General features: G+C 39.0%; 7 protein-coding genes and 1 pseudogene across 7 annotated transcripts; 1 reads left to right on the top strand and 7 right to left on the bottom strand.

Moving 5' to 3' along the window:
* Positions 1-292: 292 nt before the first annotated feature.
* Positions 293-2,152, bottom strand: LOC103835423 (E3 ubiquitin-protein ligase AIRP2). Its single transcript, XM_009111589.3, has 4 exons — positions 1,661-2,152; positions 1,192-1,348; positions 1,024-1,090; positions 293-941 (listed from the first exon to the last, which is right to left on the bottom strand). The coding sequence occupies exons 1-4, from the start codon at positions 1,738-1,740 to the stop codon at positions 493-495; spliced, it is 753 nt and encodes a 250-aa protein (XP_009109837.1). The 5' UTR covers positions 1,741-2,152; the 3' UTR covers positions 293-492.
* Positions 2,153-2,398: 246 nt separating this feature from the next.
* LOC117127204 lies at positions 2,399-4,808 on the bottom strand (annotated as a pseudogene).
* On the bottom strand, positions 3,631-6,573 carry LOC103835584 (3-oxoacyl-[acyl-carrier-protein] reductase 3, chloroplastic; the record flags this gene model as incomplete). The annotated part of the gene is made up of 9 exons (XM_033278109.1): positions 3,631-5,182; positions 5,302-5,384; positions 5,470-5,563; positions 5,654-5,790; positions 5,870-5,900; positions 5,977-6,071; positions 6,157-6,202; positions 6,268-6,348; positions 6,511-6,573. Coding segments are annotated over 9 exons (663 nt in total), but the record flags the coding sequence as incomplete, so codon positions are not given.
* A 434-nt stretch (positions 6,574-7,007) lies between these two features.
* LOC103835422 (uncharacterized membrane protein YuiD) lies at positions 7,008-8,558 on the top strand. Its single transcript, XM_009111588.3, has 5 exons — positions 7,008-7,355; positions 7,541-7,697; positions 7,778-7,828; positions 7,936-8,028; positions 8,241-8,558. The coding sequence occupies exons 1-5, from the start codon at positions 7,237-7,239 to the stop codon at positions 8,313-8,315; spliced, it is 495 nt and encodes a 164-aa protein (XP_009109836.1). The 5' UTR covers positions 7,008-7,236; the 3' UTR covers positions 8,316-8,558.
* Positions 8,559-8,816: 258 nt separating this feature from the next.
* Positions 8,817-12,473, bottom strand: LOC103835421 (U-box domain-containing protein 6). Its single transcript, XM_018653825.2, has 6 exons — positions 12,230-12,473; positions 12,020-12,118; positions 11,388-11,573; positions 11,190-11,297; positions 9,951-11,083; positions 8,817-9,846 (listed from the first exon to the last, which is right to left on the bottom strand). The coding sequence occupies exons 2-6, from the start codon at positions 12,068-12,070 to the stop codon at positions 9,036-9,038; spliced, it is 2,289 nt and encodes a 762-aa protein (XP_018509341.2). The 5' UTR covers positions 12,071-12,118; positions 12,230-12,473; the 3' UTR covers positions 8,817-9,035.
* Positions 12,474-12,718: 245 nt separating this feature from the next.
* LOC103835419 (nuclear pore complex protein NUP54) lies at positions 12,719-15,115 on the bottom strand. Its single transcript, XM_009111586.3, has 9 exons — positions 14,452-15,115; positions 14,312-14,365; positions 14,174-14,233; positions 13,975-14,085; positions 13,718-13,783; positions 13,543-13,629; positions 13,352-13,453; positions 13,121-13,270; positions 12,719-13,038 (listed from the first exon to the last, which is right to left on the bottom strand). The coding sequence occupies exons 1-9, from the start codon at positions 14,905-14,907 to the stop codon at positions 12,925-12,927; spliced, it is 1,200 nt and encodes a 399-aa protein (XP_009109834.1). The 5' UTR covers positions 14,908-15,115; the 3' UTR covers positions 12,719-12,924.
* A 243-nt stretch (positions 15,116-15,358) lies between these two features.
* LOC103835418 (putative F-box/kelch-repeat protein At1g27420) lies at positions 15,359-17,537 on the bottom strand. Its single transcript, XM_009111585.3, has 3 exons — positions 16,476-17,537; positions 16,117-16,343; positions 15,359-16,018 (listed from the first exon to the last, which is right to left on the bottom strand). The coding sequence occupies exons 1-3, from the start codon at positions 16,925-16,927 to the stop codon at positions 15,645-15,647; spliced, it is 1,053 nt and encodes a 350-aa protein (XP_009109833.1). The 5' UTR covers positions 16,928-17,537; the 3' UTR covers positions 15,359-15,644.
* LOC103835417 (putative F-box/kelch-repeat protein At1g27420) lies at positions 17,344-19,963 on the bottom strand. The gene is made up of 3 exons (XM_009111584.3): positions 18,551-19,963; positions 18,038-18,261; positions 17,344-17,930 (listed from the first exon to the last, which is right to left on the bottom strand). Exons 1-3 carry the CDS (start codon positions 18,997-18,999, stop codon positions 17,557-17,559), a joined length of 1,047 nt encoding a protein of 348 aa, XP_009109832.1. The 5' UTR covers positions 19,000-19,963; the 3' UTR covers positions 17,344-17,556.
* Positions 19,964-20,177: the final 214 nt, after the last annotated feature.

Raw genomic sequence — 20,177 nt, 5'->3', positions numbered from 1 at the left:
AAGTTTGAAACATTACACATTGCAGTGGGGGCTTTTCAATTGGCCCCTTACATGATCCTCACAACATCAACCAATATTATGTTTTGGTCATCAAAGACTCATCACATAAAAGAAGAACCAACCGATTAGTACCATATAAAGCTCCTAAAGAAATCTCTCTTACAACTTGACATCAGAAGAAGAAGAAGAAATAGACTTTAAAACACCAGTTATTTACAACATAGACACTAGCTTATCTCCATGTACTTTTCAGAAAACCTTGGTGTTGATTCTCGAAGCAAGACACCATGAAAATGTAAAAGCGAACAAACATTTTCTCTCTTAATATTTCATAACAAAGGGTACACAATCATCTTATTAATCATAATCTAGAAAAATGAAGGGAAAATCTTGGATCACCAGATTCTTATATACACTTAGTCAAAGGTCTGGGATCTTCCTCTCCCCTCTCTCTACACCCACCCACCACTGATGTGTCTTCCCACAATAAAATCATATCAAGTACTCGTTGTACCCTAAGAAGACAGCTTCAGGATAATCTTTAGGCAGACTATTAATGTGTAGATAGAACCTAAAAAGATCCTCTTTAGTAACAGTCTCAGGATCCACCACATCCTCATCGCAAGTCAGCACCCACAGATCCTCCGAGTTAACCCTCTTGATGTTCCCTCGACAAAACGGGCACGACTCAGACTTCGTGTTCCAGTTCCTATAACATTTGATGCACATGGCGTGACAGCAGTTTGGTAACACCATTTTGGTGCAAGGCTCTAAGCAGATCCCACATTCCTCTTCTCTCTCAGAGTCAACGCTGTTAGTAATGAATCTGTTGCCTTCGATGTCATACGTGATGGCTTTTGGATTGGGATACCACAAGGTGTCGCCGCCTGGTGAGTCAGAGAAATTGATGTGAAGACGCTCTAGCGATGGTAATATAACACCTGCACATAACCAAATCATCTGTTTCTATAAGACTAAGCCAATAGTGTAAGAACACACACACACAATCGTGTTAAGACTTACCGTAGAACTCTCTGATTGTTGCTTTCCTTCCGTACCGGGATCGATTCCACCGCCCATCAGCACGTACCTGTATACAAGATCAAGAAGAAACAATCAGCTTCCAACCTCATACACACGCACAAGCCGTGTAAGAAACTACCATATGGTAAATTGGTAACAAGTAAGAACCTTGTAGATGAGTATGTGGAAGAAATCGAAATATCTTGGGAGGAGACATGAGAAGTCCATCCATTGAAGGAGGAAGATGAAGAAAGGAGCCAAATTGCTGCAAACCAGTTTCATCTGAAGTCGAACACCGCTCTTCCCCATGGGAATCTCAGCAGCCCTGAATCAAAATTTTGACACGAATCAGTTACTAATATTTTTCTAATCAAATAACTCGCTTTCTTCAGACAACATATGCTTCAAAGACAGCAACACAGAGATGCAATAAAGTTTACAACTTTGGACCAATTCTGCAATATTCCAAGTTTAAGAATATGCAGAAAACTGAAGGGTAAGTGGGTTTCAGCTGATTGATTCAATCTCTTAATTAGTCAACTGCTAATTTAATCATCAAAACCCTAAACCCAGAAAATCAGAAACCAAAAATAAAAAAATAAAAAAAGGAAACTCAGATAGAATTGAGATGACTTACAGTCCATTAGCGTGCTCAATGTCAGCTTCAAGAATCTTCAAAGAGTCCATGTAAGAAGACTTGGTCAACTGATAATACATCTCCTCTCTCTTCTCTCGATTTTAAGAAACTATTACAAAAGGGAAAGACAAGAAGAAGAAGAGAGAATCCAAAGTTCGAGTCTTGGAACCAGAGATGAACAAAACAACAAAACACAGATATGTCTGCTTCCTTTCTCCTCGTATGTGTTATCTCTTCCGTTTTGCTTTATAAATTGTCTAGAAAAGATAAAAAGATAAAAGAAAAAAGCAACTTTTGATATATTGCGGCCAGATAAAGAGACAGCCTTCGTGAAAGCCAAGGCAAAACTGAAAAAAATAATATAAATAAAAATCTTATCTCTTTTTTTCCTCCCAAAAAAAGTTCTTGCCAACTCTTTAATTTTTTTTTCTGTAACAGAAGAAGAGATGATGCGATAAGGTCCTTATCTATAAAAACATGTTTTATGCTGTTATGTTGGCAGGTCTTCTTTACCAAATTGGCGTTCTTAATCATCTCCTTATATAATAAAGTATTCAAAAGTCTTTAATATCTGTGACCTGTCATATCCAACATTATTTATTGCCAATTCACTTATGTTAATTATGGAATCAATGTATCAAGTTGTTTTTGAATAATCTGTATTTGCTTCCTCTTGTCTTATTCAAAGATTTTATCATTCCTAATTATGAGTATCCACATTGGGGTATCTATCTTATGGATTTGGTGTTTTCGATTACTATTAGTTAGCGTTGACCAATTTTTTTTTTTTAAGAACCAGTTACAAAACCTTCATTCAAATCCACGAGTCACTACAGTCACAGGCAGTTAAGAACATTAAGTAAAATAATAATGTATTTTTTAACAGTTCAGAAGTTTGTACGTTTTCTATTGACTACAGTGGATAATCTCTTACTAATTAAGTTCGTTGAATAATCAATTCAGATGTAATCCTTTGAACGTGACGCGGATCGTGTTGCGAACTGACATACGTAACCCTTAATAAAACCCTACGTTTTTGGTTCCGTAAGACCATCTCCAGTGCTCTATAATTTTTTCTATATTTTACTCTAAAATAGAGTAACTCTATTATAGAGTTGAATTTGTTCTAATGGTTCACTCTATAACAGAGTTACTCTATAATAAAGTGAAATATAGAATATTCTTGTTTTTTCACTCGATATTTGGAGTAAAAAAATAAGATTACTCTATATTTTACTCTATTATAGAGTGAACTATTGGAACAAATCCAACTCTATAATAGAGTTACTCTATTTTAATGTAAATTATAGAAAAAAAAATAGAGCCTCCTTGGAGATGCTCTAAAACTGTTGTTCTAATCCTTTTCTAAATGCTGGAAATTCTGAATTTTACATCAGTATAATCTTTTTTAGATTTAGAGTTCAACTTTCAAATATTCCAATTAAAAAAAAAATTCAAAAAAATTGTAAGTTAAAACTTTGAATATAAATTGTGATTTTTTTTAAAAAAATGATAGGTTGTTCCTCTTCAGTCGAAGGTTTGATCAGATCACATCTTATGATGGTAAGACTGTCATAATAAGTAACTGTATATAAAACATTGTTTTATAAAATTATAGAATATTGTTTTATAGAATTATAGAATACGACTATATATTATTCGTCTGGTTGGTTGTTATTGGTCGTCATTATTGATCAAATTAATTCAAAGTAGCCCATGTATGCGCAAAAGAATGAGAACTTGAATAATTCATACCCTAGTTTTTCAATTCAAAAGTAGAATTGAACTAATCAAAGCTTTGGCCTAACGGTTCCATTGACTTGGAAAAGAGGAATCTATCGACCACAAATATACAAATAATACAACTATATGTCTTAGGAAAATTCTCTCACTAGTTTTTTTAAGTTGTTTTCACAAAAATAGTTTTCGATAAGAAACATTACCAAAATAGCATCTTTTTATTTTTGAAAATTTTAATTTTTTTTTAATTTTTTTAAATTTGAAATTTTATCTTTAAAACCATATTCCTTAACTTTAAACTCCAAATTTAGATTAGTTAAGTATAAATATATTTTTATTTTTAATAAAATTTATTTTGATCAGTGAAAACTATTTTTGTGATAAAAACTTAAAGAAAACTAGGGAATTTCTTTATGTTTTAAGTTGCAATACAAAAATAAGTATAAACTAGAGCCAAATAAATAAACTGAGCTAAAGGAAAAGTCAAATGTGTTACGGTAAAGATCATACGATCGATCGTAACTATAATAATGATGATGTTGGGATTTGATTTGATATTTCTAAAACCATATTTTATTCTGTTCTAAGCTTTTCAAATGTTGCTATATTTTTGTAAGTTGTTTGCTCGAATACATAAAACACGTTGATAACATCTAGCGAATGTTCAGATGAAAGAGCTATTGTGTCCTTCAGCTTCATGAGTCTCTGCAACTTTCCAGTGTATGAAGCATATTTTGGATGGAGCAAACCTTTTTGGGTTGCTTCTGCAAGGATGAGTTACAAGAACTTGGTAGCTTTCAGTGATACTAAAGAAGGTGATGGCATAGAAGCTTGGATCAACCTTGACCAGAGTGATATGTCTAGAATTGAACCGATGAGGAGTTGCTTTACTATGTCTCTTCAAGCCCAAGTGTGAATGTCTTTTCATCTTGAAAAACATGTAATCTATAAGTCATTTCCAGAGAGTTTGAGTTTGTTTTTTTCTTGCAACACGAATGGTTAATGTAGATCTAAGAACCGTTTGATAAAGAACCAAAGCAATGGCTCGTCTACACAATCATCCACAGCCAACACTTTTTAAAAAAACTTTGAAAGATGTGGCAATTAGAATCAGAAGAATGGGCAAAGGGAAAGAAGCAACGTTTAATGGATTAATCACAAGAAACAAATGAACCAATGCTCCTTTTGTAACTTCAACAATAAACCCTATTTGATTTACTTATTATCAGATTTCTTGCGAAGTTCCTTGACCCATTTGAAGCCAAGTATGGCCTTCCCCAAACTGCTTTTGCTTACATCTTCCTTCTTGTTTATCGTCTTCTTTATTTGAATTTGAAGGAGGGTCAGAGTTGTAATCCCGTTGATCAGCCCAAGATAGTCCTGAATCCATCTTTTGTTCTATCTTCAAGTTTTTGTTGAATGAATAGGTTTAGTAACAAAAGATAAGATAGGGCGAAAGAAAGATTGAGTTCTACTTATTTGTAGACATTATTGGTTTTCCCCAGTGTCTATAAGTTTCTTGGTTGCTTATTTTTGGTGTCCTCTGTTCTTAGTTGCTTTTTAACTGTGTAACATGAATGTAAACACACGTACACACTCTAACTAAAAATAGCAAGGACAACACTTACACGAAAAACTCCATTGTAATCAGTTTTTTTTTTTGTAGTACACCAAGTGGTAGAAATAACTCAACTTTGTCTGTTTTACCAAATCGTTTTGCCTAAACAAAAGCCGATTTTACCAAATGCCCTAGATGGCAATACCTCCATCGATGGTGAATGCCTGCAGACCAACGATTTTAACCATGGTTAGGCCGATAAACATAATCAGAAACCAAGCCTAATAACCAAATATACATTTGACCATAGGAGTGACGAGTGAGTATGAGACTATGAGTTAACCTGTCCGGTGATGTAACCGGCTGCAGGACTGAGAGCCAAGAATTCTACCAAGCCAGCCACATCTTCTGGTTGTCCATATCGTCCTGAAAAATCAATCCAGTTTGCTTTGTATCAGAGACATACTAATAACCGCAACAAATGTAAAAAAAAGTTAAGACTCTCCATTACCTAATGGGATTGTTCCCAATATTTTCTTTTCCATGTCTTCTCCAAGCTTGGCAGTCATGTCAGATGCAATGAACCGGGGGCAAACCACATTAACCTGTAATAGAGCACAATCGTAAGCTGGCCAAGTTAAAAAAAAACTTGTACAAGACTCCAAGGAAAGAAAGAGAGAAGCTAGGTCTCGTACATTTATGTTCCTGCTAGCACCCTCTCTGGCAGCAGTCTTGGAGAACCCGATAACTCCAGCTTTAGCAGCAGCGTAGTTTGCTTGGCCAATATTACCAATGAGACCAACAACTGACGCTATGTTGATGATTCTTCCCTGCAAGATGATCGAGTATGTCAAAACTATACGCGTCTTTGCTCACTTCTTAATCTTATAGAGGAGGAGCTCATTAGTACCTTCTCTTCTTCATCATGATCTTTGTTGCTGCCTACAGAGAGTAAATATGAGTTTCAGACTTCAGTCCCTGAGATTCTGAGTATCAAAACTTAAGCAGGAACACAAACCTGGGTGCAGAGGAATACTCCAGTGAGATTCAAATCAATCACTTCATCCCATTGGGACTTCTTCATTCGTATCAACAAGGTATCCCGAGTAATTCCTGAAAATTATGTAGCCATGTCAGTAAGGTACAAGGTACTGGTGTAGTAGATAAAGAAACAAAGGGAACCACGATTTTTATATACCTGCATTGTTAACAACGACATCAGTAGTTCCCCATGCATCAATCGCCTGCAAAAAAATTTATAGAGTGCAGGAGAATTATAAGATAGTGTACAATTGAATTGATCACTTACGGTTTTCATCATGGCGTCCACATCAGCCACTTTCGAGACATCACCCCCGAAAGTAATAGCCTGGCCACCAAATGCTTCAATCTACAGGTCCATAGAGAATAAATGTCATGGAATAAGGCGACGTGGTAGAAATAAAAATACAATTGACTGCAACAGATATATTTTTAAAATAAAAGCTAATCACAAATACATTTGAGAAGCAAGAAACAAAATTTGTACTCTAACTCAGAGCACGAATCACACCTGTTTAGAAACGTCTTCAGCCTCCTGCGCTGACCTAGCATAATTCACTAAGACCTGCACACAATGTTATAGCACAAGACTGTACCTCAACTGTTTTTTTCTTTCTGAGTAACTAAAACACTGTTTAACTCAAGCAAAACTAGACAGATAAATAACTAAGACGTATGGTGTGCAACCTGAGCTTATGACTAGTAATTTTGTACCAAAAAATAATATCAATTCGGTATTTATGTCGGGTTCGGATCGGTTCAGATTCATTTTTATCGGATCGGGTTCGGTTTGGATTTTCGGATTCGGTTTATTTGTCCAGCCCTAGTTTACACTAGTAATTGAACATATATGACAAAAAAAAAAAGAATTTATCTTGAATTTGCATAATATGCCATTCCTTTGGAGATACTTGAGCATATACAAAACTTTGATTAATCCAATTTGTTTTACTTTTCTTAATAGAAACTAATATTATTATTATTTTTTTATTAAAAATGAAATAAATCTAGTTTTGGATTCTTTTCGAAAAAGGAGAATTGGTCAAAGAAAAAAAAAAAAAAGACAGACGAAGACGAAGAAGAAGAAGAAGATTGAACGTCTACGCAGACGCCATTGGGATAAAGTTTGAATAGAGATACAGAAAGCGAATCGGTATATGCCTTATGGATCATTTCTCTACCTAAAAGCTATATCGCGCGATTGATCCATCCATCCCTGACGAGATCCATTATCACAATGGAGGATTCTACGGCCACGACGACTCATCATTATTTCACCATTTTCACGAACTACCCTCTCATCTCCTCCCTCACGGCTTTCACCATCGCTCAATTCATCAAACTCTTCACCTCCTGGTACATAGTTAAAAAAGGAGTGATCTTTGATACATATCTGTCCTGATATTTGAATCCCCTTCTTAAGCCGTTGACTTTCGTCGTCTGTGTGATTCTCTCTTAGTGTAAAGGATAGATCTTTAGCGTTTCCAATATATGTTTATGCATAAAAGGAGGATCTTTTTTTTTACTTGGTGGTTCTGCAGGTATAGGGAAAGGAGATGGGATCTCAAACAGCTTATTGGCTCTGGAGGAATGCCTTCTTCTCATTCAGCTACCGTTACTGCTCTCGCTGTTGCTATTGGTTTACAAGAAGGCTTCGGTGGTTCTCATTTCGCTATTGCTTTGATCTTAGCTTCTGTTGTGAGTTTTGGAACTCTTTCTTAGCTACTTCTCTCTGTTGTTTGTTTATCTTTATATGTGATTGATTTTTTGGGTGGCAGGTGATGTATGATGCTACTGGTGTGAGGTTACACGCTGGTCGCCAAGCTGAGGTTTGATTTGCTGCTGCTCTAGCTTTTCTTTGTTTCCTAGTATTGATTTTGTCATGATGCATTTGAGCTGTGGTATCCTGATCTCTGGGGTCTGATTCATTTTACAGGTTCTCAATCAGATTGTCTACGAACTTCCTGCAGAACATCCCTTGGCTGAAAGCAGACCTTTGCGTGAACTTCTCGGCCATACCCCTCCCCAGGTAATGTTTATTACACTTGATTTGAACAATTATGTACCTTGAGGCCTTTTAGAGGTCTTATGTGAGTTGAATGAAGTTGAACTCTAGAACAAAGTCAGTCAAGTTTGTTTTACTTTGATTGATATATGAGCCACTCTTGATTTGTTACTGTGGTTTGGGGAATCGAGTTCTTGTTCTCATCAGATTCTGTTTTCTATTTGCTGAGAGATCAGGTCATTGCTGGTGGAATGCTTGGAAGTGTCACAGCAGTCACTGGATACTTGTTTACCAGGGTAGCTACTAGCTAACGTGAACGAACCAATCATAGACGCAACTCGCCTGCTTCATTGCTTAGTGAAACCACTGGACAATGGACAGAACCGAAGCAGATTTTACAATCAAAGCCTTAGTTTGATTCACTACATATATAATCGTATTCATGAATATTCTATTTGAAATGTAAAGAAAACTTGAAACACCATTACAAAAAAAAAAAAATCTGTGATATTATTTGGAAATAATAAATAGAATACAAAGAATTTGTAGAGTAATTGGCATTGTTCATTGTTTACCAAGTATGATAGCGATGACATCTCTCATCTGTAGAGTATGGTCCAAAGGAATACTACACTTCACAAACCAAGCAATCTGTTGGTCTGATTGAATGTATATCAATATAGCTTTGACAAGAAGCACAGAGACGGTTAAGAAAACTAAAAGTCGAGTTCTGCATTAAAGGCTTGTTGGCTCTGATTCTATTTTTGGTCGAATTGGGTTCTGTTTTTGTACTGAAAGTGAGGATTTATATATAGAAAGAAAAACAAAACTGTTACATCAGTAAGCTATCTACACGATTACCTCTGGTGAGAGAGGAAAAGTGAGCAAAAATGGTGAGGTCCCAAAGTGGCATTTACATATCTTTCTTCCCTATGTAGATGACTTGTGTAAGAAGTTACGGATCAAAGGAAAAAAAAACAGCTTTACATTGGAGTATGTAAATGTGACACTCCAAATGTATGTTTTTCTTCTCAACGGTGGATGGAGTAGCTTTTCTTCCAGAAGAAGCTGAATGCTCTTGTCATTGTCCTCCTTGCAGATGTTGATTTAAACAAAGGCTTTACTTCTGACCCTGGAGCTGAAGCTTGAGCAGGTACAGACATTGGCAATGGCGCAGACAAGCTTTTCCTCGGAGCTTCATCTTTATTTGGCGACGCCTGTTCTCGTTGCCTCTGTTCCCTGAACAGCATCAGAAGCTTCTGAGACTTGTCTCTTCCTCGGCTACTTCCATTCACCGAGATGGAAACCAGAGACGGAATCACTCCTTCTTGCAACACCATCTGGATACACTGCTCGCTTCCCGTGCACAAGATCACAAGGCAAGACACGGCTTGCTCTTGTTCCACCGTGTCACCAGCGTCCAGGACCGTTGCGAGAGTGCTGATCATCCCTTGTGATGATATCATCTCTTCTTTCCCTTCTTGGCTAGAGGCTAAGTTTATTAATACCGCTAATGACTTCTCTATCCACAAGTGGTCACCTGTTGATGCTAGGACTTGGAGGGTTTTGATTATGTTACATGAAAGGAGAGTGGGGATATTTGGAGAGTAGGTTGAGAGGTTGTAGAGCGCGTGAAGAGCATCCAGCTTGCACTGTGTTTCTCCCTGAAGAAGAAGCTTCACGAAAAAGGGAACTGCTTGACTTGAGCCAATCACTGGCTTAGCTTTCTCGAGGCAGGAGAGGTTTAGGTACAACGCAGTTGCTGGCCCTTGGGAGTGAGGACAAGTGATCATTTTCTCTAGCAGCGGGATGACTCCTGAAGTCAGCATCAATTCTTTGTTCCTACAGCGCATCAAAACAAACAAAACAGAAGATATTAGGAAAGAGCATACAGTGACGTTGCTTAGGATTTTGATTGGTAACAAAGATAGGATGTGCTAACTAACCTGTTATTGTTGACTGCTAAGTTAAATAGAGCCATAGCTCCAGTTTCCTGTGCGGCTGCATTGTTTTTATCAACAGCTGATTCTAAAAACCGCAAGAAAGCTTCAACAAACCCATTGGCTCCCATGAGGATCCTGGCCTCTTCATCATCCTTCAGCAACAGCCTGGCGTTTTCTACTACTTTGCATTTTTCACCCAAGTCCTCCTCTTTGTCCAAGGTAGCCAATATATCCTGATACTGTTCTAGAACATTGACGTCAGGCGCATTGACTTCTTCTTTGTGTTGTTGTTGTTCCGGACCAATAGTACTACTCTCCTCCGAAGGAACGAGTTTTGCTTCCTTCGGTGTGCACGGTCCTATACCATCAACAGACTTTGAATTGGCGGATTCAGAGTCAGACAAGGCTAGCCTCCAGTAGTTGAGGTCGAGAGACTGTGGTGGTTCAGTAGGAACTGTGATCCCATTCTGCTCACACCAGCTCGCAATCAGACCTTTCACACAGTAATTAGGAGTCAAGGAAAGATGTGGGAGCTGCTGCTGAGTCTTGGGGCAAGAGTTATGTCCATCACTTAACCATTTCTCGATGCATACACGTTCATAAGTCTGTCCAGAAGCAATAATGACAGGATCAAACATAAGCTGCAAAGATAAGGGACACCTGAGTTCTTCTGGTGGAGTGGGCATCATCTGTCCTGGTTTCCTACTGTTATTAACAGAACCAAACTTAGATAGTTGACGCCCAAACGCATGGGGACGGTCTTCATTACCAGTGGGGGAACATGGTGGTGAACACTGAGAGTCATTCTCATCCACAGCTTCGCTTCTGAAAAGCTTTGAGTATTTTCTCATGAGATGCAAGAGGTAAGCCACGATTGACTCTTTCCGCTTGTCTTCTTCCGCACGTGCCTTGTCGATGAGTTTCTTTAGAGCGCGCCGCTCTGCTAGAGCTGATCTGGAAGAAGTTATGCTGAGTTTAGTAGCTGCTTGGTGGAATATTTCAAGCTCGGCGTTGTCGGTGGCGTTGTCAAATTTCTTGCCTTGTTGGAGTAGTGAGATTATACTGTCACCGACTTCTTTCTCTGATGGATCAAGCAAGAACTTGGTGTGTTCTAGTTCACCTACAATGTCTAAAATCTGAGGAAACCAAAAAAAAAAAAATTGTAGTTAGGATTCGAAACTAGAAACTCGTTGAGACCATTTTATCAATCAGATTGGTTATATTCACTTAAATAGACATCACCTGAGAGCCAATTGAGCTAGGGACAATGTCCTCCACGCGTCTAAGACTATCGATAAGTGCAGACTTTGTTTTCTCAAATTTTAACAGAACAGCATCCCCAGTGATAGCCTGTTCAGAAGGGACAATAGAAATGGAGGGAATTGAAGAGACCATAACACAAAATAGAGGAACTGCATCCAAAGAAAGAGAGAAACTGACCAAGTAAAGTTTGCTACACTCAGAGCAGTGTTGAAGAATGTTCTTGGCTTTCTCGAGTGCAATATGTAAGGAGCACAAGGCTTGAATCCCTGACTTACTCCGCGGACGTGCTTCTTCCAAGGAAGGGAAGATAGACAATACCTTGCAATAAACAGCAGATAGTTCCTTGCACATATCTCTGTGTAACTGCATTTTCAGTAATTGAGCCATTATCACACAACTTTAGTTTTGCATAGAGAGAACAAAACCCATCAAATTACATCTATCAACCCAACATTTGGTTACAATTAACAAAGACCAATGGGAAAAAAAATGTATCAAAGGCAGCTACTAGACTCAATATAACTTATTTGCTATAAACATAAGAAAAACAGAACGATAACTGTTGAACATGAGATGATAACATAGAGATGAATTTTTTTACGTTATGGTAGAGCAATGTGTTGCCTTTGGCTACCATTGATCAGGCTAAAGGCAGCTAGACGCAAATCACATTGCTATAACGTAATAAAAATACATAACATACAAAGAAAATCCCCATTTTCCTGTTCTATATGATTCCAACAGCCACCGACAGGGATTTTTGTGAAAGAATGAGATAATTTAAACATTTTAAATAAAAGAGAATATACCTTGGCATCGCTAGCAGCGAACAAATTCTCCTCTAGCTCGCTTACATCCATGTTCCAAAAATCACCTAAGCCACAGCTTTATACAAACCTGAAAACAATCTTGTTTTTCCCAAAAAGAAACAACATAAGCAAGAATCATGAATATCCCTATAACAAAGTTTTGGCCTTTTTTTCCAAATTTTATGGAAATTTCGATTCTTGAAAAATTACCAAGAATACTCTGAAATATTTGTTATCACCAAGAAAAAAAAATAAAAAAACAGAAAGAAAGGGAAGTAAATGTTAGGAGCATAACGGAACGGTAGAGCCTCGGCGAAAAAAGTGGGGTTTGATGAGAAAGAAAGGAAGTGTCAGCTCCACAAAACCAGCAATTTCTACGACCACTATTGAAACACGAACCTGACGCGAATTTTTTTGCCACAATAACGACAAAACCAAAAAAAAAGCTGGAAGAGGAAAATAATAATAACACACGTGTGGCATTAAAGCCGCAACAACACCAAAACAAAACCGACAAGGGGAAAAATAATTTGAACATTGCAGATATATAAACGTACCGGATCCACAAAAAGGCTTCTTCACAAACCTGTTAAAAGGCACTGTAGTATATGTAGCCTTACGTACCTTGTGTGGTTTATGCAGGAACGTGGTTAGAAACTATGACCAGACTAGATATATCTGGGAACAATACGTTAAAACAAAAGGAACTTGAAACGGTGTACTAATCCTCTGAATCATTTCCGAAGAGGACCCTCTATTTTAGTAAACTGCATACATTGATGAAAAAGAAATCACACAATACATTGAGAATTTTTATAGCTCAGCTACTAAAGTACATGTCAAAAGTCCAAAGCCTTGTGCGAATCCAATAGTAAAGGAAATGAGACATTAGAAACAATAGACATCTATGTGTCCTCGGTCATCTCTGTATCTTCAGCCACCATGATTTCCATATCCCTCATGTCTCGCTTCAATACGTTCCCAAGCCTTCCTATTGCCTCCGTCTCCTGTTGCAATACCTGTTTTACAAAGTCCCAAACAGTTTTACAATGAATTGGTTTAAAGAAAGCAAGCAAAGACTAAAGATGTCGCGTCTCATACCTCCTGCATATCAATCAGGCTCTGCTCGTCTATTTTAGTTGACCCCGGGAGATAAATGGAGCTACCAGCAGAAAATGAATTTGCTTGGGCGCGACATATTGTCTGCAGACTTTGGACTCTCCTAGAAAGCTCTGCTCCAGGACCTTTCACCTGAGAATATATTCATGTTCTTGTTCTGCATCAAACTGTGCAAACCTCAAACGTATGAATCTGATAAAAAATGATACAGACCTGTCTTGTTATTCCAGTTAGCTTCTCAGACAATTCGGCCTCTCCTTTTGTTAAGGGTAACCGGAAACCCTTCCCCTCTAAGCCCTCTACTATCCTCATCACCTTCAAGCACACAAGAGTAAATATAACTTCGACTATAATATGGACTGACATAAACGAGGTCAGATTTTCAGTGTGACGATTTCTCTCACCCTCAACATGCGTCTTTGAAGATTCTGCTCCTTCTGTCTCAACCTTTCAATAGATGGAAAGGTGTGTGCTTGCAAATGTCTCTGAAGCTGTAACAATAAAATCAAACAATTTCTTATAACATGAGCATCCAGTAAAAAAATACGAGAGAGAGACAGTGGAGAAACGACACGTCACCATTTTAACGTTGCTCTGAGTCGTTTTTATTCTTTCCCTATCTGATACGAGAACTTCATCTTGAAGCTGCAGGTGCCAAACAAAAAGAGTATCAATGAATGAATTAACTTTTTACATATCAATGGATGTCAATCTCTAAAAACAACAGTAAGTGTGCTTAATCCCCCTCATAAACAAACTTGCTCACATATAGAAAAAGAAACTAAACCCACTGAACAAAATAAAAATTAAGAAACTTGGCAGTAGACGAAATCTACCTTAAGTCGCTGAGAAAGATCTTTAAAGCCTTGCACAAGCTGAGGCCAAAGGCGCTCTCTTTCTGATGAATCCATGCCTTCAAGTTTGCTCATGGCCTCTGCCCACATTATCTACCCACCAAGAGGAATCAATAACAAAAGACTCATTATACACAAGAAAGCTACACATTTCAATGATACGGTTCAAGAAGATACTCACATCTGATACAGCTGCAGGCTTCACACGGTACTGTTGCTCAGTCACACTGAACAAAAGATGCTGCAAGCAAATGTAAACAACAATGTTAAACTTAAACAGATACAACCATAGAACTCTGAATTTTACACAGAAACTAACCTTAAACGCATACTTAGGATTCGTCGGATCTTCCTTATACGCTTCAACGATGGCCTAAATCAAAAAGCGAGTTAGTGAATTTCAGATCTAGACTTGCAAGAAACCAAAAGATTTTGATTGGGGAGAAGCTAATCGCAAACCTGAATATCACGATCGGCGAGGGAGAAAGGAATCGGAGCAACGGGAGCCATCTGAGTAGTCAATTGCGTAGTTTGGAAAGGCGTCTGCTGCTGCGCCGTGTTGAACGGCGACTGAAAACCGAAACCAGAAGACGCCGGTTGCTGAAACGGCGAGTTCTGCTGCTGCTGCTGCTGTTGTTGCTGTGGCTGCTGAGATGAGAACGGAGTGGAGAAGAGCGAGTTTCCAAATCCTCCAGAGGCGAAGGAAGATGTCGACGGCGTTCCGAACGCCGGCGTGGATGAAGGCGTGCCGAAGGCAGGCGTTGCTGAGGGCGTTCCGAAGGCGGGAGTGGATGACGGCGTACCGAAGGCCGGGGTGGAAGAAGGAGTGCCGAAGGCGGAGGTTGAGGAGGAACCGAACATCGGCGTGGACGAGGGAGTGCCGAACGCCGGCGAGGAAGACGGAGTGCCGAACATGGGGATACGAGAGAGGTTAGATCTGAGTGAAGAAGATAGAGGGAGGGAGAGAGAAGGTAAAGGTTTTAGGCAAAAGGCGCGATTATGAAAACTTAAAAACGCAGCCCAAGTGTTCGACGATATTCCCAGCCTTGGCTTCCGTCAGTCGTGAGCTTTTAGGGTTTTGTTGGATTTTGTTCATTTTTTGCCTTTTCGTCCAAAATATATCACCACCTTAGCTTACTATATTTTAAAAATTACTAATATCTAACTATTTATCATTCGATACAAATTAATGATTTTAATGTACTTTTGGAATCAATAAATCTTCAATCGTAAAAAAAACTAAAAACCATAAACTTTCAAAATATTTTGTATGGTTGATGAGATGATACTTGGCGTTAAAATTTACATTTTACCAGCTATATATGATTGGATTTGGAAAAATGCATCAGGGAAAATATATTAAATTCTAGACGTCAAAAACTGGAGGAGGAAGCTGTCTCCAATATACACTGAAGTTGGAGGATTCTTATGAACGAATGAAAAAAAGTATATGTTCTACTACTCAATATGTCGACGCTTTGAAACATATTGTCAAAAACTGATAAAAATGACTCACAATCCATGAGTATGGGTGGCACCAGTAACAAAAAAAAAGGGTGGCACAACTGTTACAAAGTTAAAAGTAGGTTTGGACGTTTTTACCCAAACCTAAATACATACCTAATCTGCGTGGGGGGGGGGGGGGGGGGGTGTCAGAAGTTGATGAGAACGATGGTCGGGTAAGAACCAGATGGTTTAATCTGCGTGGCTGTCCACTTGGACGAGTTCGCTTTATCAAGGTCACCAGTTAAGGCATTACATCCCCCCATCCGTGCAATCAGAATAACCTTATTGTTCCATTCCCCTAGTCTGAACCAGTAAGCACCTGGGGCCCAAGGCACAAACACCGAGCTCCAAGAATTCTCCTCTGGATCAAACACTCCCAGTCCCGGCTTGTTATGTTCAAAGAAATACACTTTGTTCCTAATAACAGTGTAGGAGTAGACCGACAGTGATTGTCCCGAGTCTAACTCTTCCCATGTCTCCGTTTTGGGGTCATATATCTCGATGAACCTCGATTTATCGTCTGAAAAAATCATCATCAATAATTATGTAAGGAAAAACTTAGTTTCAACAAGACTACCTCGGAACCTATATATGTCCATGTCTAGCTCTTATTCCCACCTACAACGTAGAGTTTGGAATTGAAGGAGAATGCGAAGGCACATCGAAAGTTGGGGCGGTGTGGACAATCCATGAGGCTCCACTGGTTAGTTTCCGGGTTGTATACTTCCGAGCTGAGAAGGTGTTTACCATCTGAGGAACGGCCTCGGATCACATACAAAAGGCCGTCCGCTACAGCAAATGCAAAGCTGTAACGTGGTATGTTCATGGGCGCTAGATTTCTCCAGCTGTTGAGTATCATCCCGACAAGATATAAAAGAAGAAATCAAATGAAAACCTCTTCACTTTGGTCGTAACTCTGACAAAAATGAAAACCTCTTCACTTTGTAAAGGAGGGAGAGATTCAGAGTGAAGAAGACCTGTTAAAGGCAGGATCAAACTCGTAAACATCGGCCGAAGCAGAGATACGGTTCCCATCGACCGGAAACCCTTCAACCTCCGCATATCCACCTATGATCACGATCTTTCCGCCACCGAGCACCGCGACGCCGAAACGGCTCTTGAAAGGCCCAGGGACGCGAGGGATCTGTCCCAGATTGTTTCCCGAGGCGTCGAAAACTTCCCCGTACAAATAATTTACGAACTGACGATCTCTTATGAACCGACCATCCATCATAACACACATGAACTCCTCCACCGGTCCGGTCAACTTTCGAACGTCTGCGAAATGCTTGCTCTTGATGAACATCCTCCATCCCCGGCAGACCTGAGAAATGATTCGAAAGTCATATCGCGGGATTCGCGAGAGGCAGCGCTCCGCTACGTCGTCCGTCAAGCCGGGTATTAACGACGACGGTGAAGACTCCGCCATGTTAAAATTGTCCTTGAACGAGTTTGATTAATCGCTCATTGCATCATTATGTAATGGTTAACATAAATAAATTGACTTGAGTAATCAATGACTTGATAACATTGATTGACCGAGTGTTTCCGAGTATAAAATCACCCTCTTGCTGAACTAATCATATATTCCCTCCATAATTAATGTTGGAAAGTCAAATCCTCTCCATTTTACCTGCCTCATTGAGTCGTTTCAATTCAAAATTTTATCCAAATGATCCTCAAATAAATAAATAAAATTATACCCAGCCACATTTGCCCGCGCCGAACTTTTCTTTTGTACAAAACATTTTACATGTAGATAAGATGAACAAGAGCTTCTCAAACTTCTCCTTGGGCGTATAGATAGTTCTATCTTTTTTCAGGCGCATTACAAAAGAGGAATACATCATAAATTGGGTTTTTTAAAAAATTTCTCGCTCTGCTTCAGTAACAAAGCCATACAAAACAATCGTAAAACATATATACACAAACTTAGCAGGCATACACACCACAAATATAAGAATCATTGACAAAGTTGAGGGCCAAACTCACAAAGTTAACAGCCCCAAATTACTACACACATTTTTTTTTGCAAAAGAATGAAGCCAAATGGGGAAATCAGAAGTTAATGAGAACGACGGTCGCGTTAGAACCAGATGGTTTAATGTGTGTGGCTCTCCACTTGGACGCGTCATCTTTATCAAGGTCACCAGTTAAGGCCTTACATCCCCTGAGCCGTGCAATCAGAATAACCTTATTGTTCCATTCCCCTAGTCTGAACCAGTAACCACCCGGGGACCTCGGCACACCCACCCAGCTCCAAGAATTCTCCTCTGGATCAAACACTCCCAGTCCCGGCATTTTCCTGTCAAAGAAATACACTTTGTTTCTAATAACAGTGTAGGAGTAGACCGACAGTGATTGCCCCGAGTCTAACTCTTTCCATGTCTCCGTTTTCGGGTCATATATGTCAATGAACCTCGATTCATTGCCTGAAAAAAAAATCATCATCAAATTATGTAAGAAAAAACTTAGTTTCTTCAACCTCCAGACTTATTCGAAATCTATATATGGCCATGTCTATAGCTCTTATACTCACTTACTACGAAGAGTTTGGACTTGAAGGAGAATGCGAAGCCACGCCAGACCGGGCGGTATGGACAATCCATGAGGCTCCATTGGTTAGTTTTCGGGTTGTACACTTCCGTGCTGAGAAGGCTATCACCAAATGAGGAAAAGCCTCGGATCACATACAAAAGCCCGTTCACTACAGCATATGCAAAGTTGTGACGTGGCACGTTCATATTCGCCAGTTTCCTCCAGCTGTTAATATCATTCCGACAAGATATAAAAGAAGAATTCAGATGAAAACCTCTCCACATTGGTCGAAATTCAGACAAAAGTGTAAAACAGCTTTTTTGTTTGAATTAATTAACATTCTTGCAAAAAAAAAAAAAGAAATTCAGACAAAAGATGTTATGTTTCTAAGGAAGGAGAAATTCAGGTTAAAGAAGACCTGTTAGTAGAAGGAAAAAAAGAAATTCAGACAAAACAGCTTTTTAGAGAAAGATGTTATGTTTCAAAGGAAAGAGAGATTCAGGTTGAAGAAGACCTGTTAGTAGCAGGATCGAACTCGTGAACATGGGCAGAAGCATAGATAGTGGTGCCTTTGATCGCAAACCTTTCGTCCCTCGTATACCCACCGAAGAACACGATCTTTCTGCCACGGAGCACCGCGACGCCGAAACCGCTCACGAAAGGCCCAGGGAAGGTAGGAATCCTCCCCAGACAGTTCCCGGAGACGTCGAAGACTTCCCCGAACAAGTATTTCACGAACCGGCCGTCTCTTACGAACTGGCTTTCCATCAGAACGCACGTGAACTCCTCCACCGATCCGGTCAACTTTCTAACGGCTGAGAAATGCTCGCTCCTGAGGAACGTCCTCCATCGCCGGCAGACCTGAGCAATGATCCGAAAGCCAGAGTGAGGGATTCGCGAGAGGCATAGCTCGGCTACGTCGTCGGTCAAGCCGGGGATTAACGACGACTGTGACGACTCCATTTTACTTGATCTCCACGATTTCGACTAATCGCTCATTGCATCATTTAGTTATGCCTGATTGACTTTTGAGTAATCAAATCACTTGATAACATTAGATTGACCAAGTGTTTCCGCGTTTTAAATCGTTAGTTATGGTTGATATAAATAAATTGACGAGTAATCCATCTTCATTAACTAAAACATCTTAATTAAACTGTTCAATTTTCAAAGCGAGCATATTCAGCTCTTATTCAGGTGGTTGCGTGCTATCAAAGCTTCGCATTTCTTGGGTATGCCTTTGGCCTGCAGGTTTGGTTCATTCGGATAATTCGATTTGGATAGTCCGGTTTATGGTTATTTCGGTTAAAGTTGTGCTTAACACAACCGAAAACAAATATGGTTTGGGTTCGATTAATTTGTGAAAATTCCCTGAAACTAACCAAAATTTTCAGCTTCAATTAGATTTTTGGTTTATTTTTGATAAAAAAGATTCGAATAATTCTGGTTATTTTGGTTCGTCGAGATTCTGGTTAGCTTGAGTCAAATTTTTGATTAGTTTGGTTCATAATTTGGTTAAAGTCGTTATGATTTGGTTTATTTTTTTTTCTAAAACGAACTAACCGTTGTCGAACCAAACCCATAACTGATTGTTTTCTAAATTTCCTAATTGAACCCAACTCTAAACCGGACCTAAACAGAAAACCAAAAAATTTTGGTTCGGTTCAGGTCAAATCTCCGGGGTTAGTATGCATGTAGTTCTTTCTCAATGCACGCTTACTTGGCACTTGTCTCCTAAATCCATTGATGTCTACCAAAGCAATAGAAGCTTTGGACGGAATGAAGGCATCCCTCTACACGTGAGAAACACTCCAACCAAGCTAATGAAATGTGGAGAGAATCATGCTGTTCAAGTCTTTGTAGAAGCTACGCTTTATTATCTCCAATATATACTGAACTTGAAGCATTCTCATGAATGAAATGTATGTTCTACTACTTAACATGTCATAGTGCACAAAAAAAAAAAAAAAAACTACTTAACATGTCTCTTTGAAACAGATTGTCAAAAACTGATATAGATTATTCACAATTCATGGGCATGTCACAACTTATCTGACAAAGTTAAAGGAGATAACAACACTAAAAAGAATGAAGTATTCAGGCTTTCACAACAAGATACTTTCTTGAACATACGGCAGATT

The sequence above is a fragment of the Brassica rapa genome, chromosome A08 (assembly GCF_000309985.2).
Source record: "Brassica rapa cultivar Chiifu-401-42 chromosome A08, CAAS_Brap_v3.01, whole genome shotgun sequence".
NCBI lineage: Eukaryota > Viridiplantae > Streptophyta > Magnoliopsida > Brassicales > Brassicaceae > Brassica > Brassica rapa.
The sequence above is the reverse complement of the archived record's forward strand: the minus strand, read 5'-3'. Positions and strand labels throughout refer to the sequence as shown.

Excerpts from the sequence above, each read along its gene's own strand:
- LOC103835423 (XM_009111589.3), bottom strand. The coding sequence starts at position 1,740 with ATGTATTATCAGTTGACCAAGTCTTCTTACATGGACTCTTTGAAGATT. Across the intron at positions 1,349-1,660 it reads ATTGAGCACGCTAATGGACT|GGCTGCTGAGATTCCCATGG; the intron begins GTAAGTCATCTC and ends ATTTTGATTCAG. Across the intron at positions 942-1,023 it reads AACAATCAGAGAGTTCTACG|GTGTTATATTACCATCGCTA; the intron begins GTAAGTCTTAAC and ends GGTTATGTGCAG.
- LOC103835422 (XM_009111588.3), top strand. The coding sequence starts at position 7,237 with ATGGAGGATTCTACGGCCACGACGACTCATCATTATTTCACCATTTTC. Across the intron at positions 7,698-7,777 it reads CTTTGATCTTAGCTTCTGTT|GTGATGTATGATGCTACTGG; the intron begins GTGAGTTTTGGA and ends TTTGGGTGGCAG. Across the intron at positions 8,029-8,240 it reads TCGGCCATACCCCTCCCCAG|GTCATTGCTGGTGGAATGCT; the intron begins GTAATGTTTATT and ends CTGAGAGATCAG.
- LOC103835421 (XM_018653825.2), bottom strand. The coding sequence starts at position 12,070 with ATGGATGTAAGCGAGCTAGAGGAGAATTTGTTCGCTGCTAGCGATGCC. Across the intron at positions 11,574-12,019 it reads TCGCTGCTAGCGATGCCAAG|TTACACAGAGATATGTGCAA; the intron begins GTATATTCTCTT and ends CTGAAAATGCAG. Across the intron at positions 11,298-11,387 it reads AGTGTAGCAAACTTTACTTG|GCTATCACTGGGGATGCTGT; the intron begins GTCAGTTTCTCT and ends CCTTCTGAACAG.
- LOC103835419 (XM_009111586.3), bottom strand. The coding sequence starts at position 14,907 with ATGTTCGGCACTCCGTCTTCCTCGCCGGCGTTCGGCACTCCCTCGTCC. Across the intron at positions 14,366-14,451 it reads TCGCCGATCGTGATATTCAG|GCCATCGTTGAAGCGTATAA; the intron begins GTTTGCGATTAG and ends TTTTTGATTTAG. Across the intron at positions 13,630-13,717 it reads CTCAGAGCAACGTTAAAATG|CTTCAGAGACATTTGCAAGC; the intron begins GTGACGTGTCGT and ends TTATTGTTACAG.
- LOC103835418 (XM_009111585.3), bottom strand. The coding sequence starts at position 16,927 with ATGGCGGAGTCTTCACCGTCGTCGTTAATACCCGGCTTGACGGACGAC. Across the intron at positions 16,344-16,475 it reads TTTGATCCTGCCTTTAACAG|CTGGAGAAATCTAGCGCCCA; the intron begins GTCTTCTTCACT and ends GATACTCAACAG. Across the intron at positions 16,019-16,116 it reads TTCCAAACTCTACGTTGTAG|ACGATAAATCGAGGTTCATC; the intron begins GTGGGAATAAGA and ends TGATTTTTTCAG.
- LOC103835417 (XM_009111584.3), bottom strand. The coding sequence starts at position 18,999 with ATGGAGTCGTCACAGTCGTCGTTAATCCCCGGCTTGACCGACGACGTA. Across the intron at positions 18,262-18,550 it reads TTCGATCCTGCTACTAACAG|CTGGAGGAAACTGGCGAATA; the intron begins GTCTTCTTCAAC and ends TGATATTAACAG. Across the intron at positions 17,931-18,037 it reads GTCCAAACTCTTCGTAGTAA|GCAATGAATCGAGGTTCATT; the intron begins GTGAGTATAAGA and ends TTTTTTTTTCAG.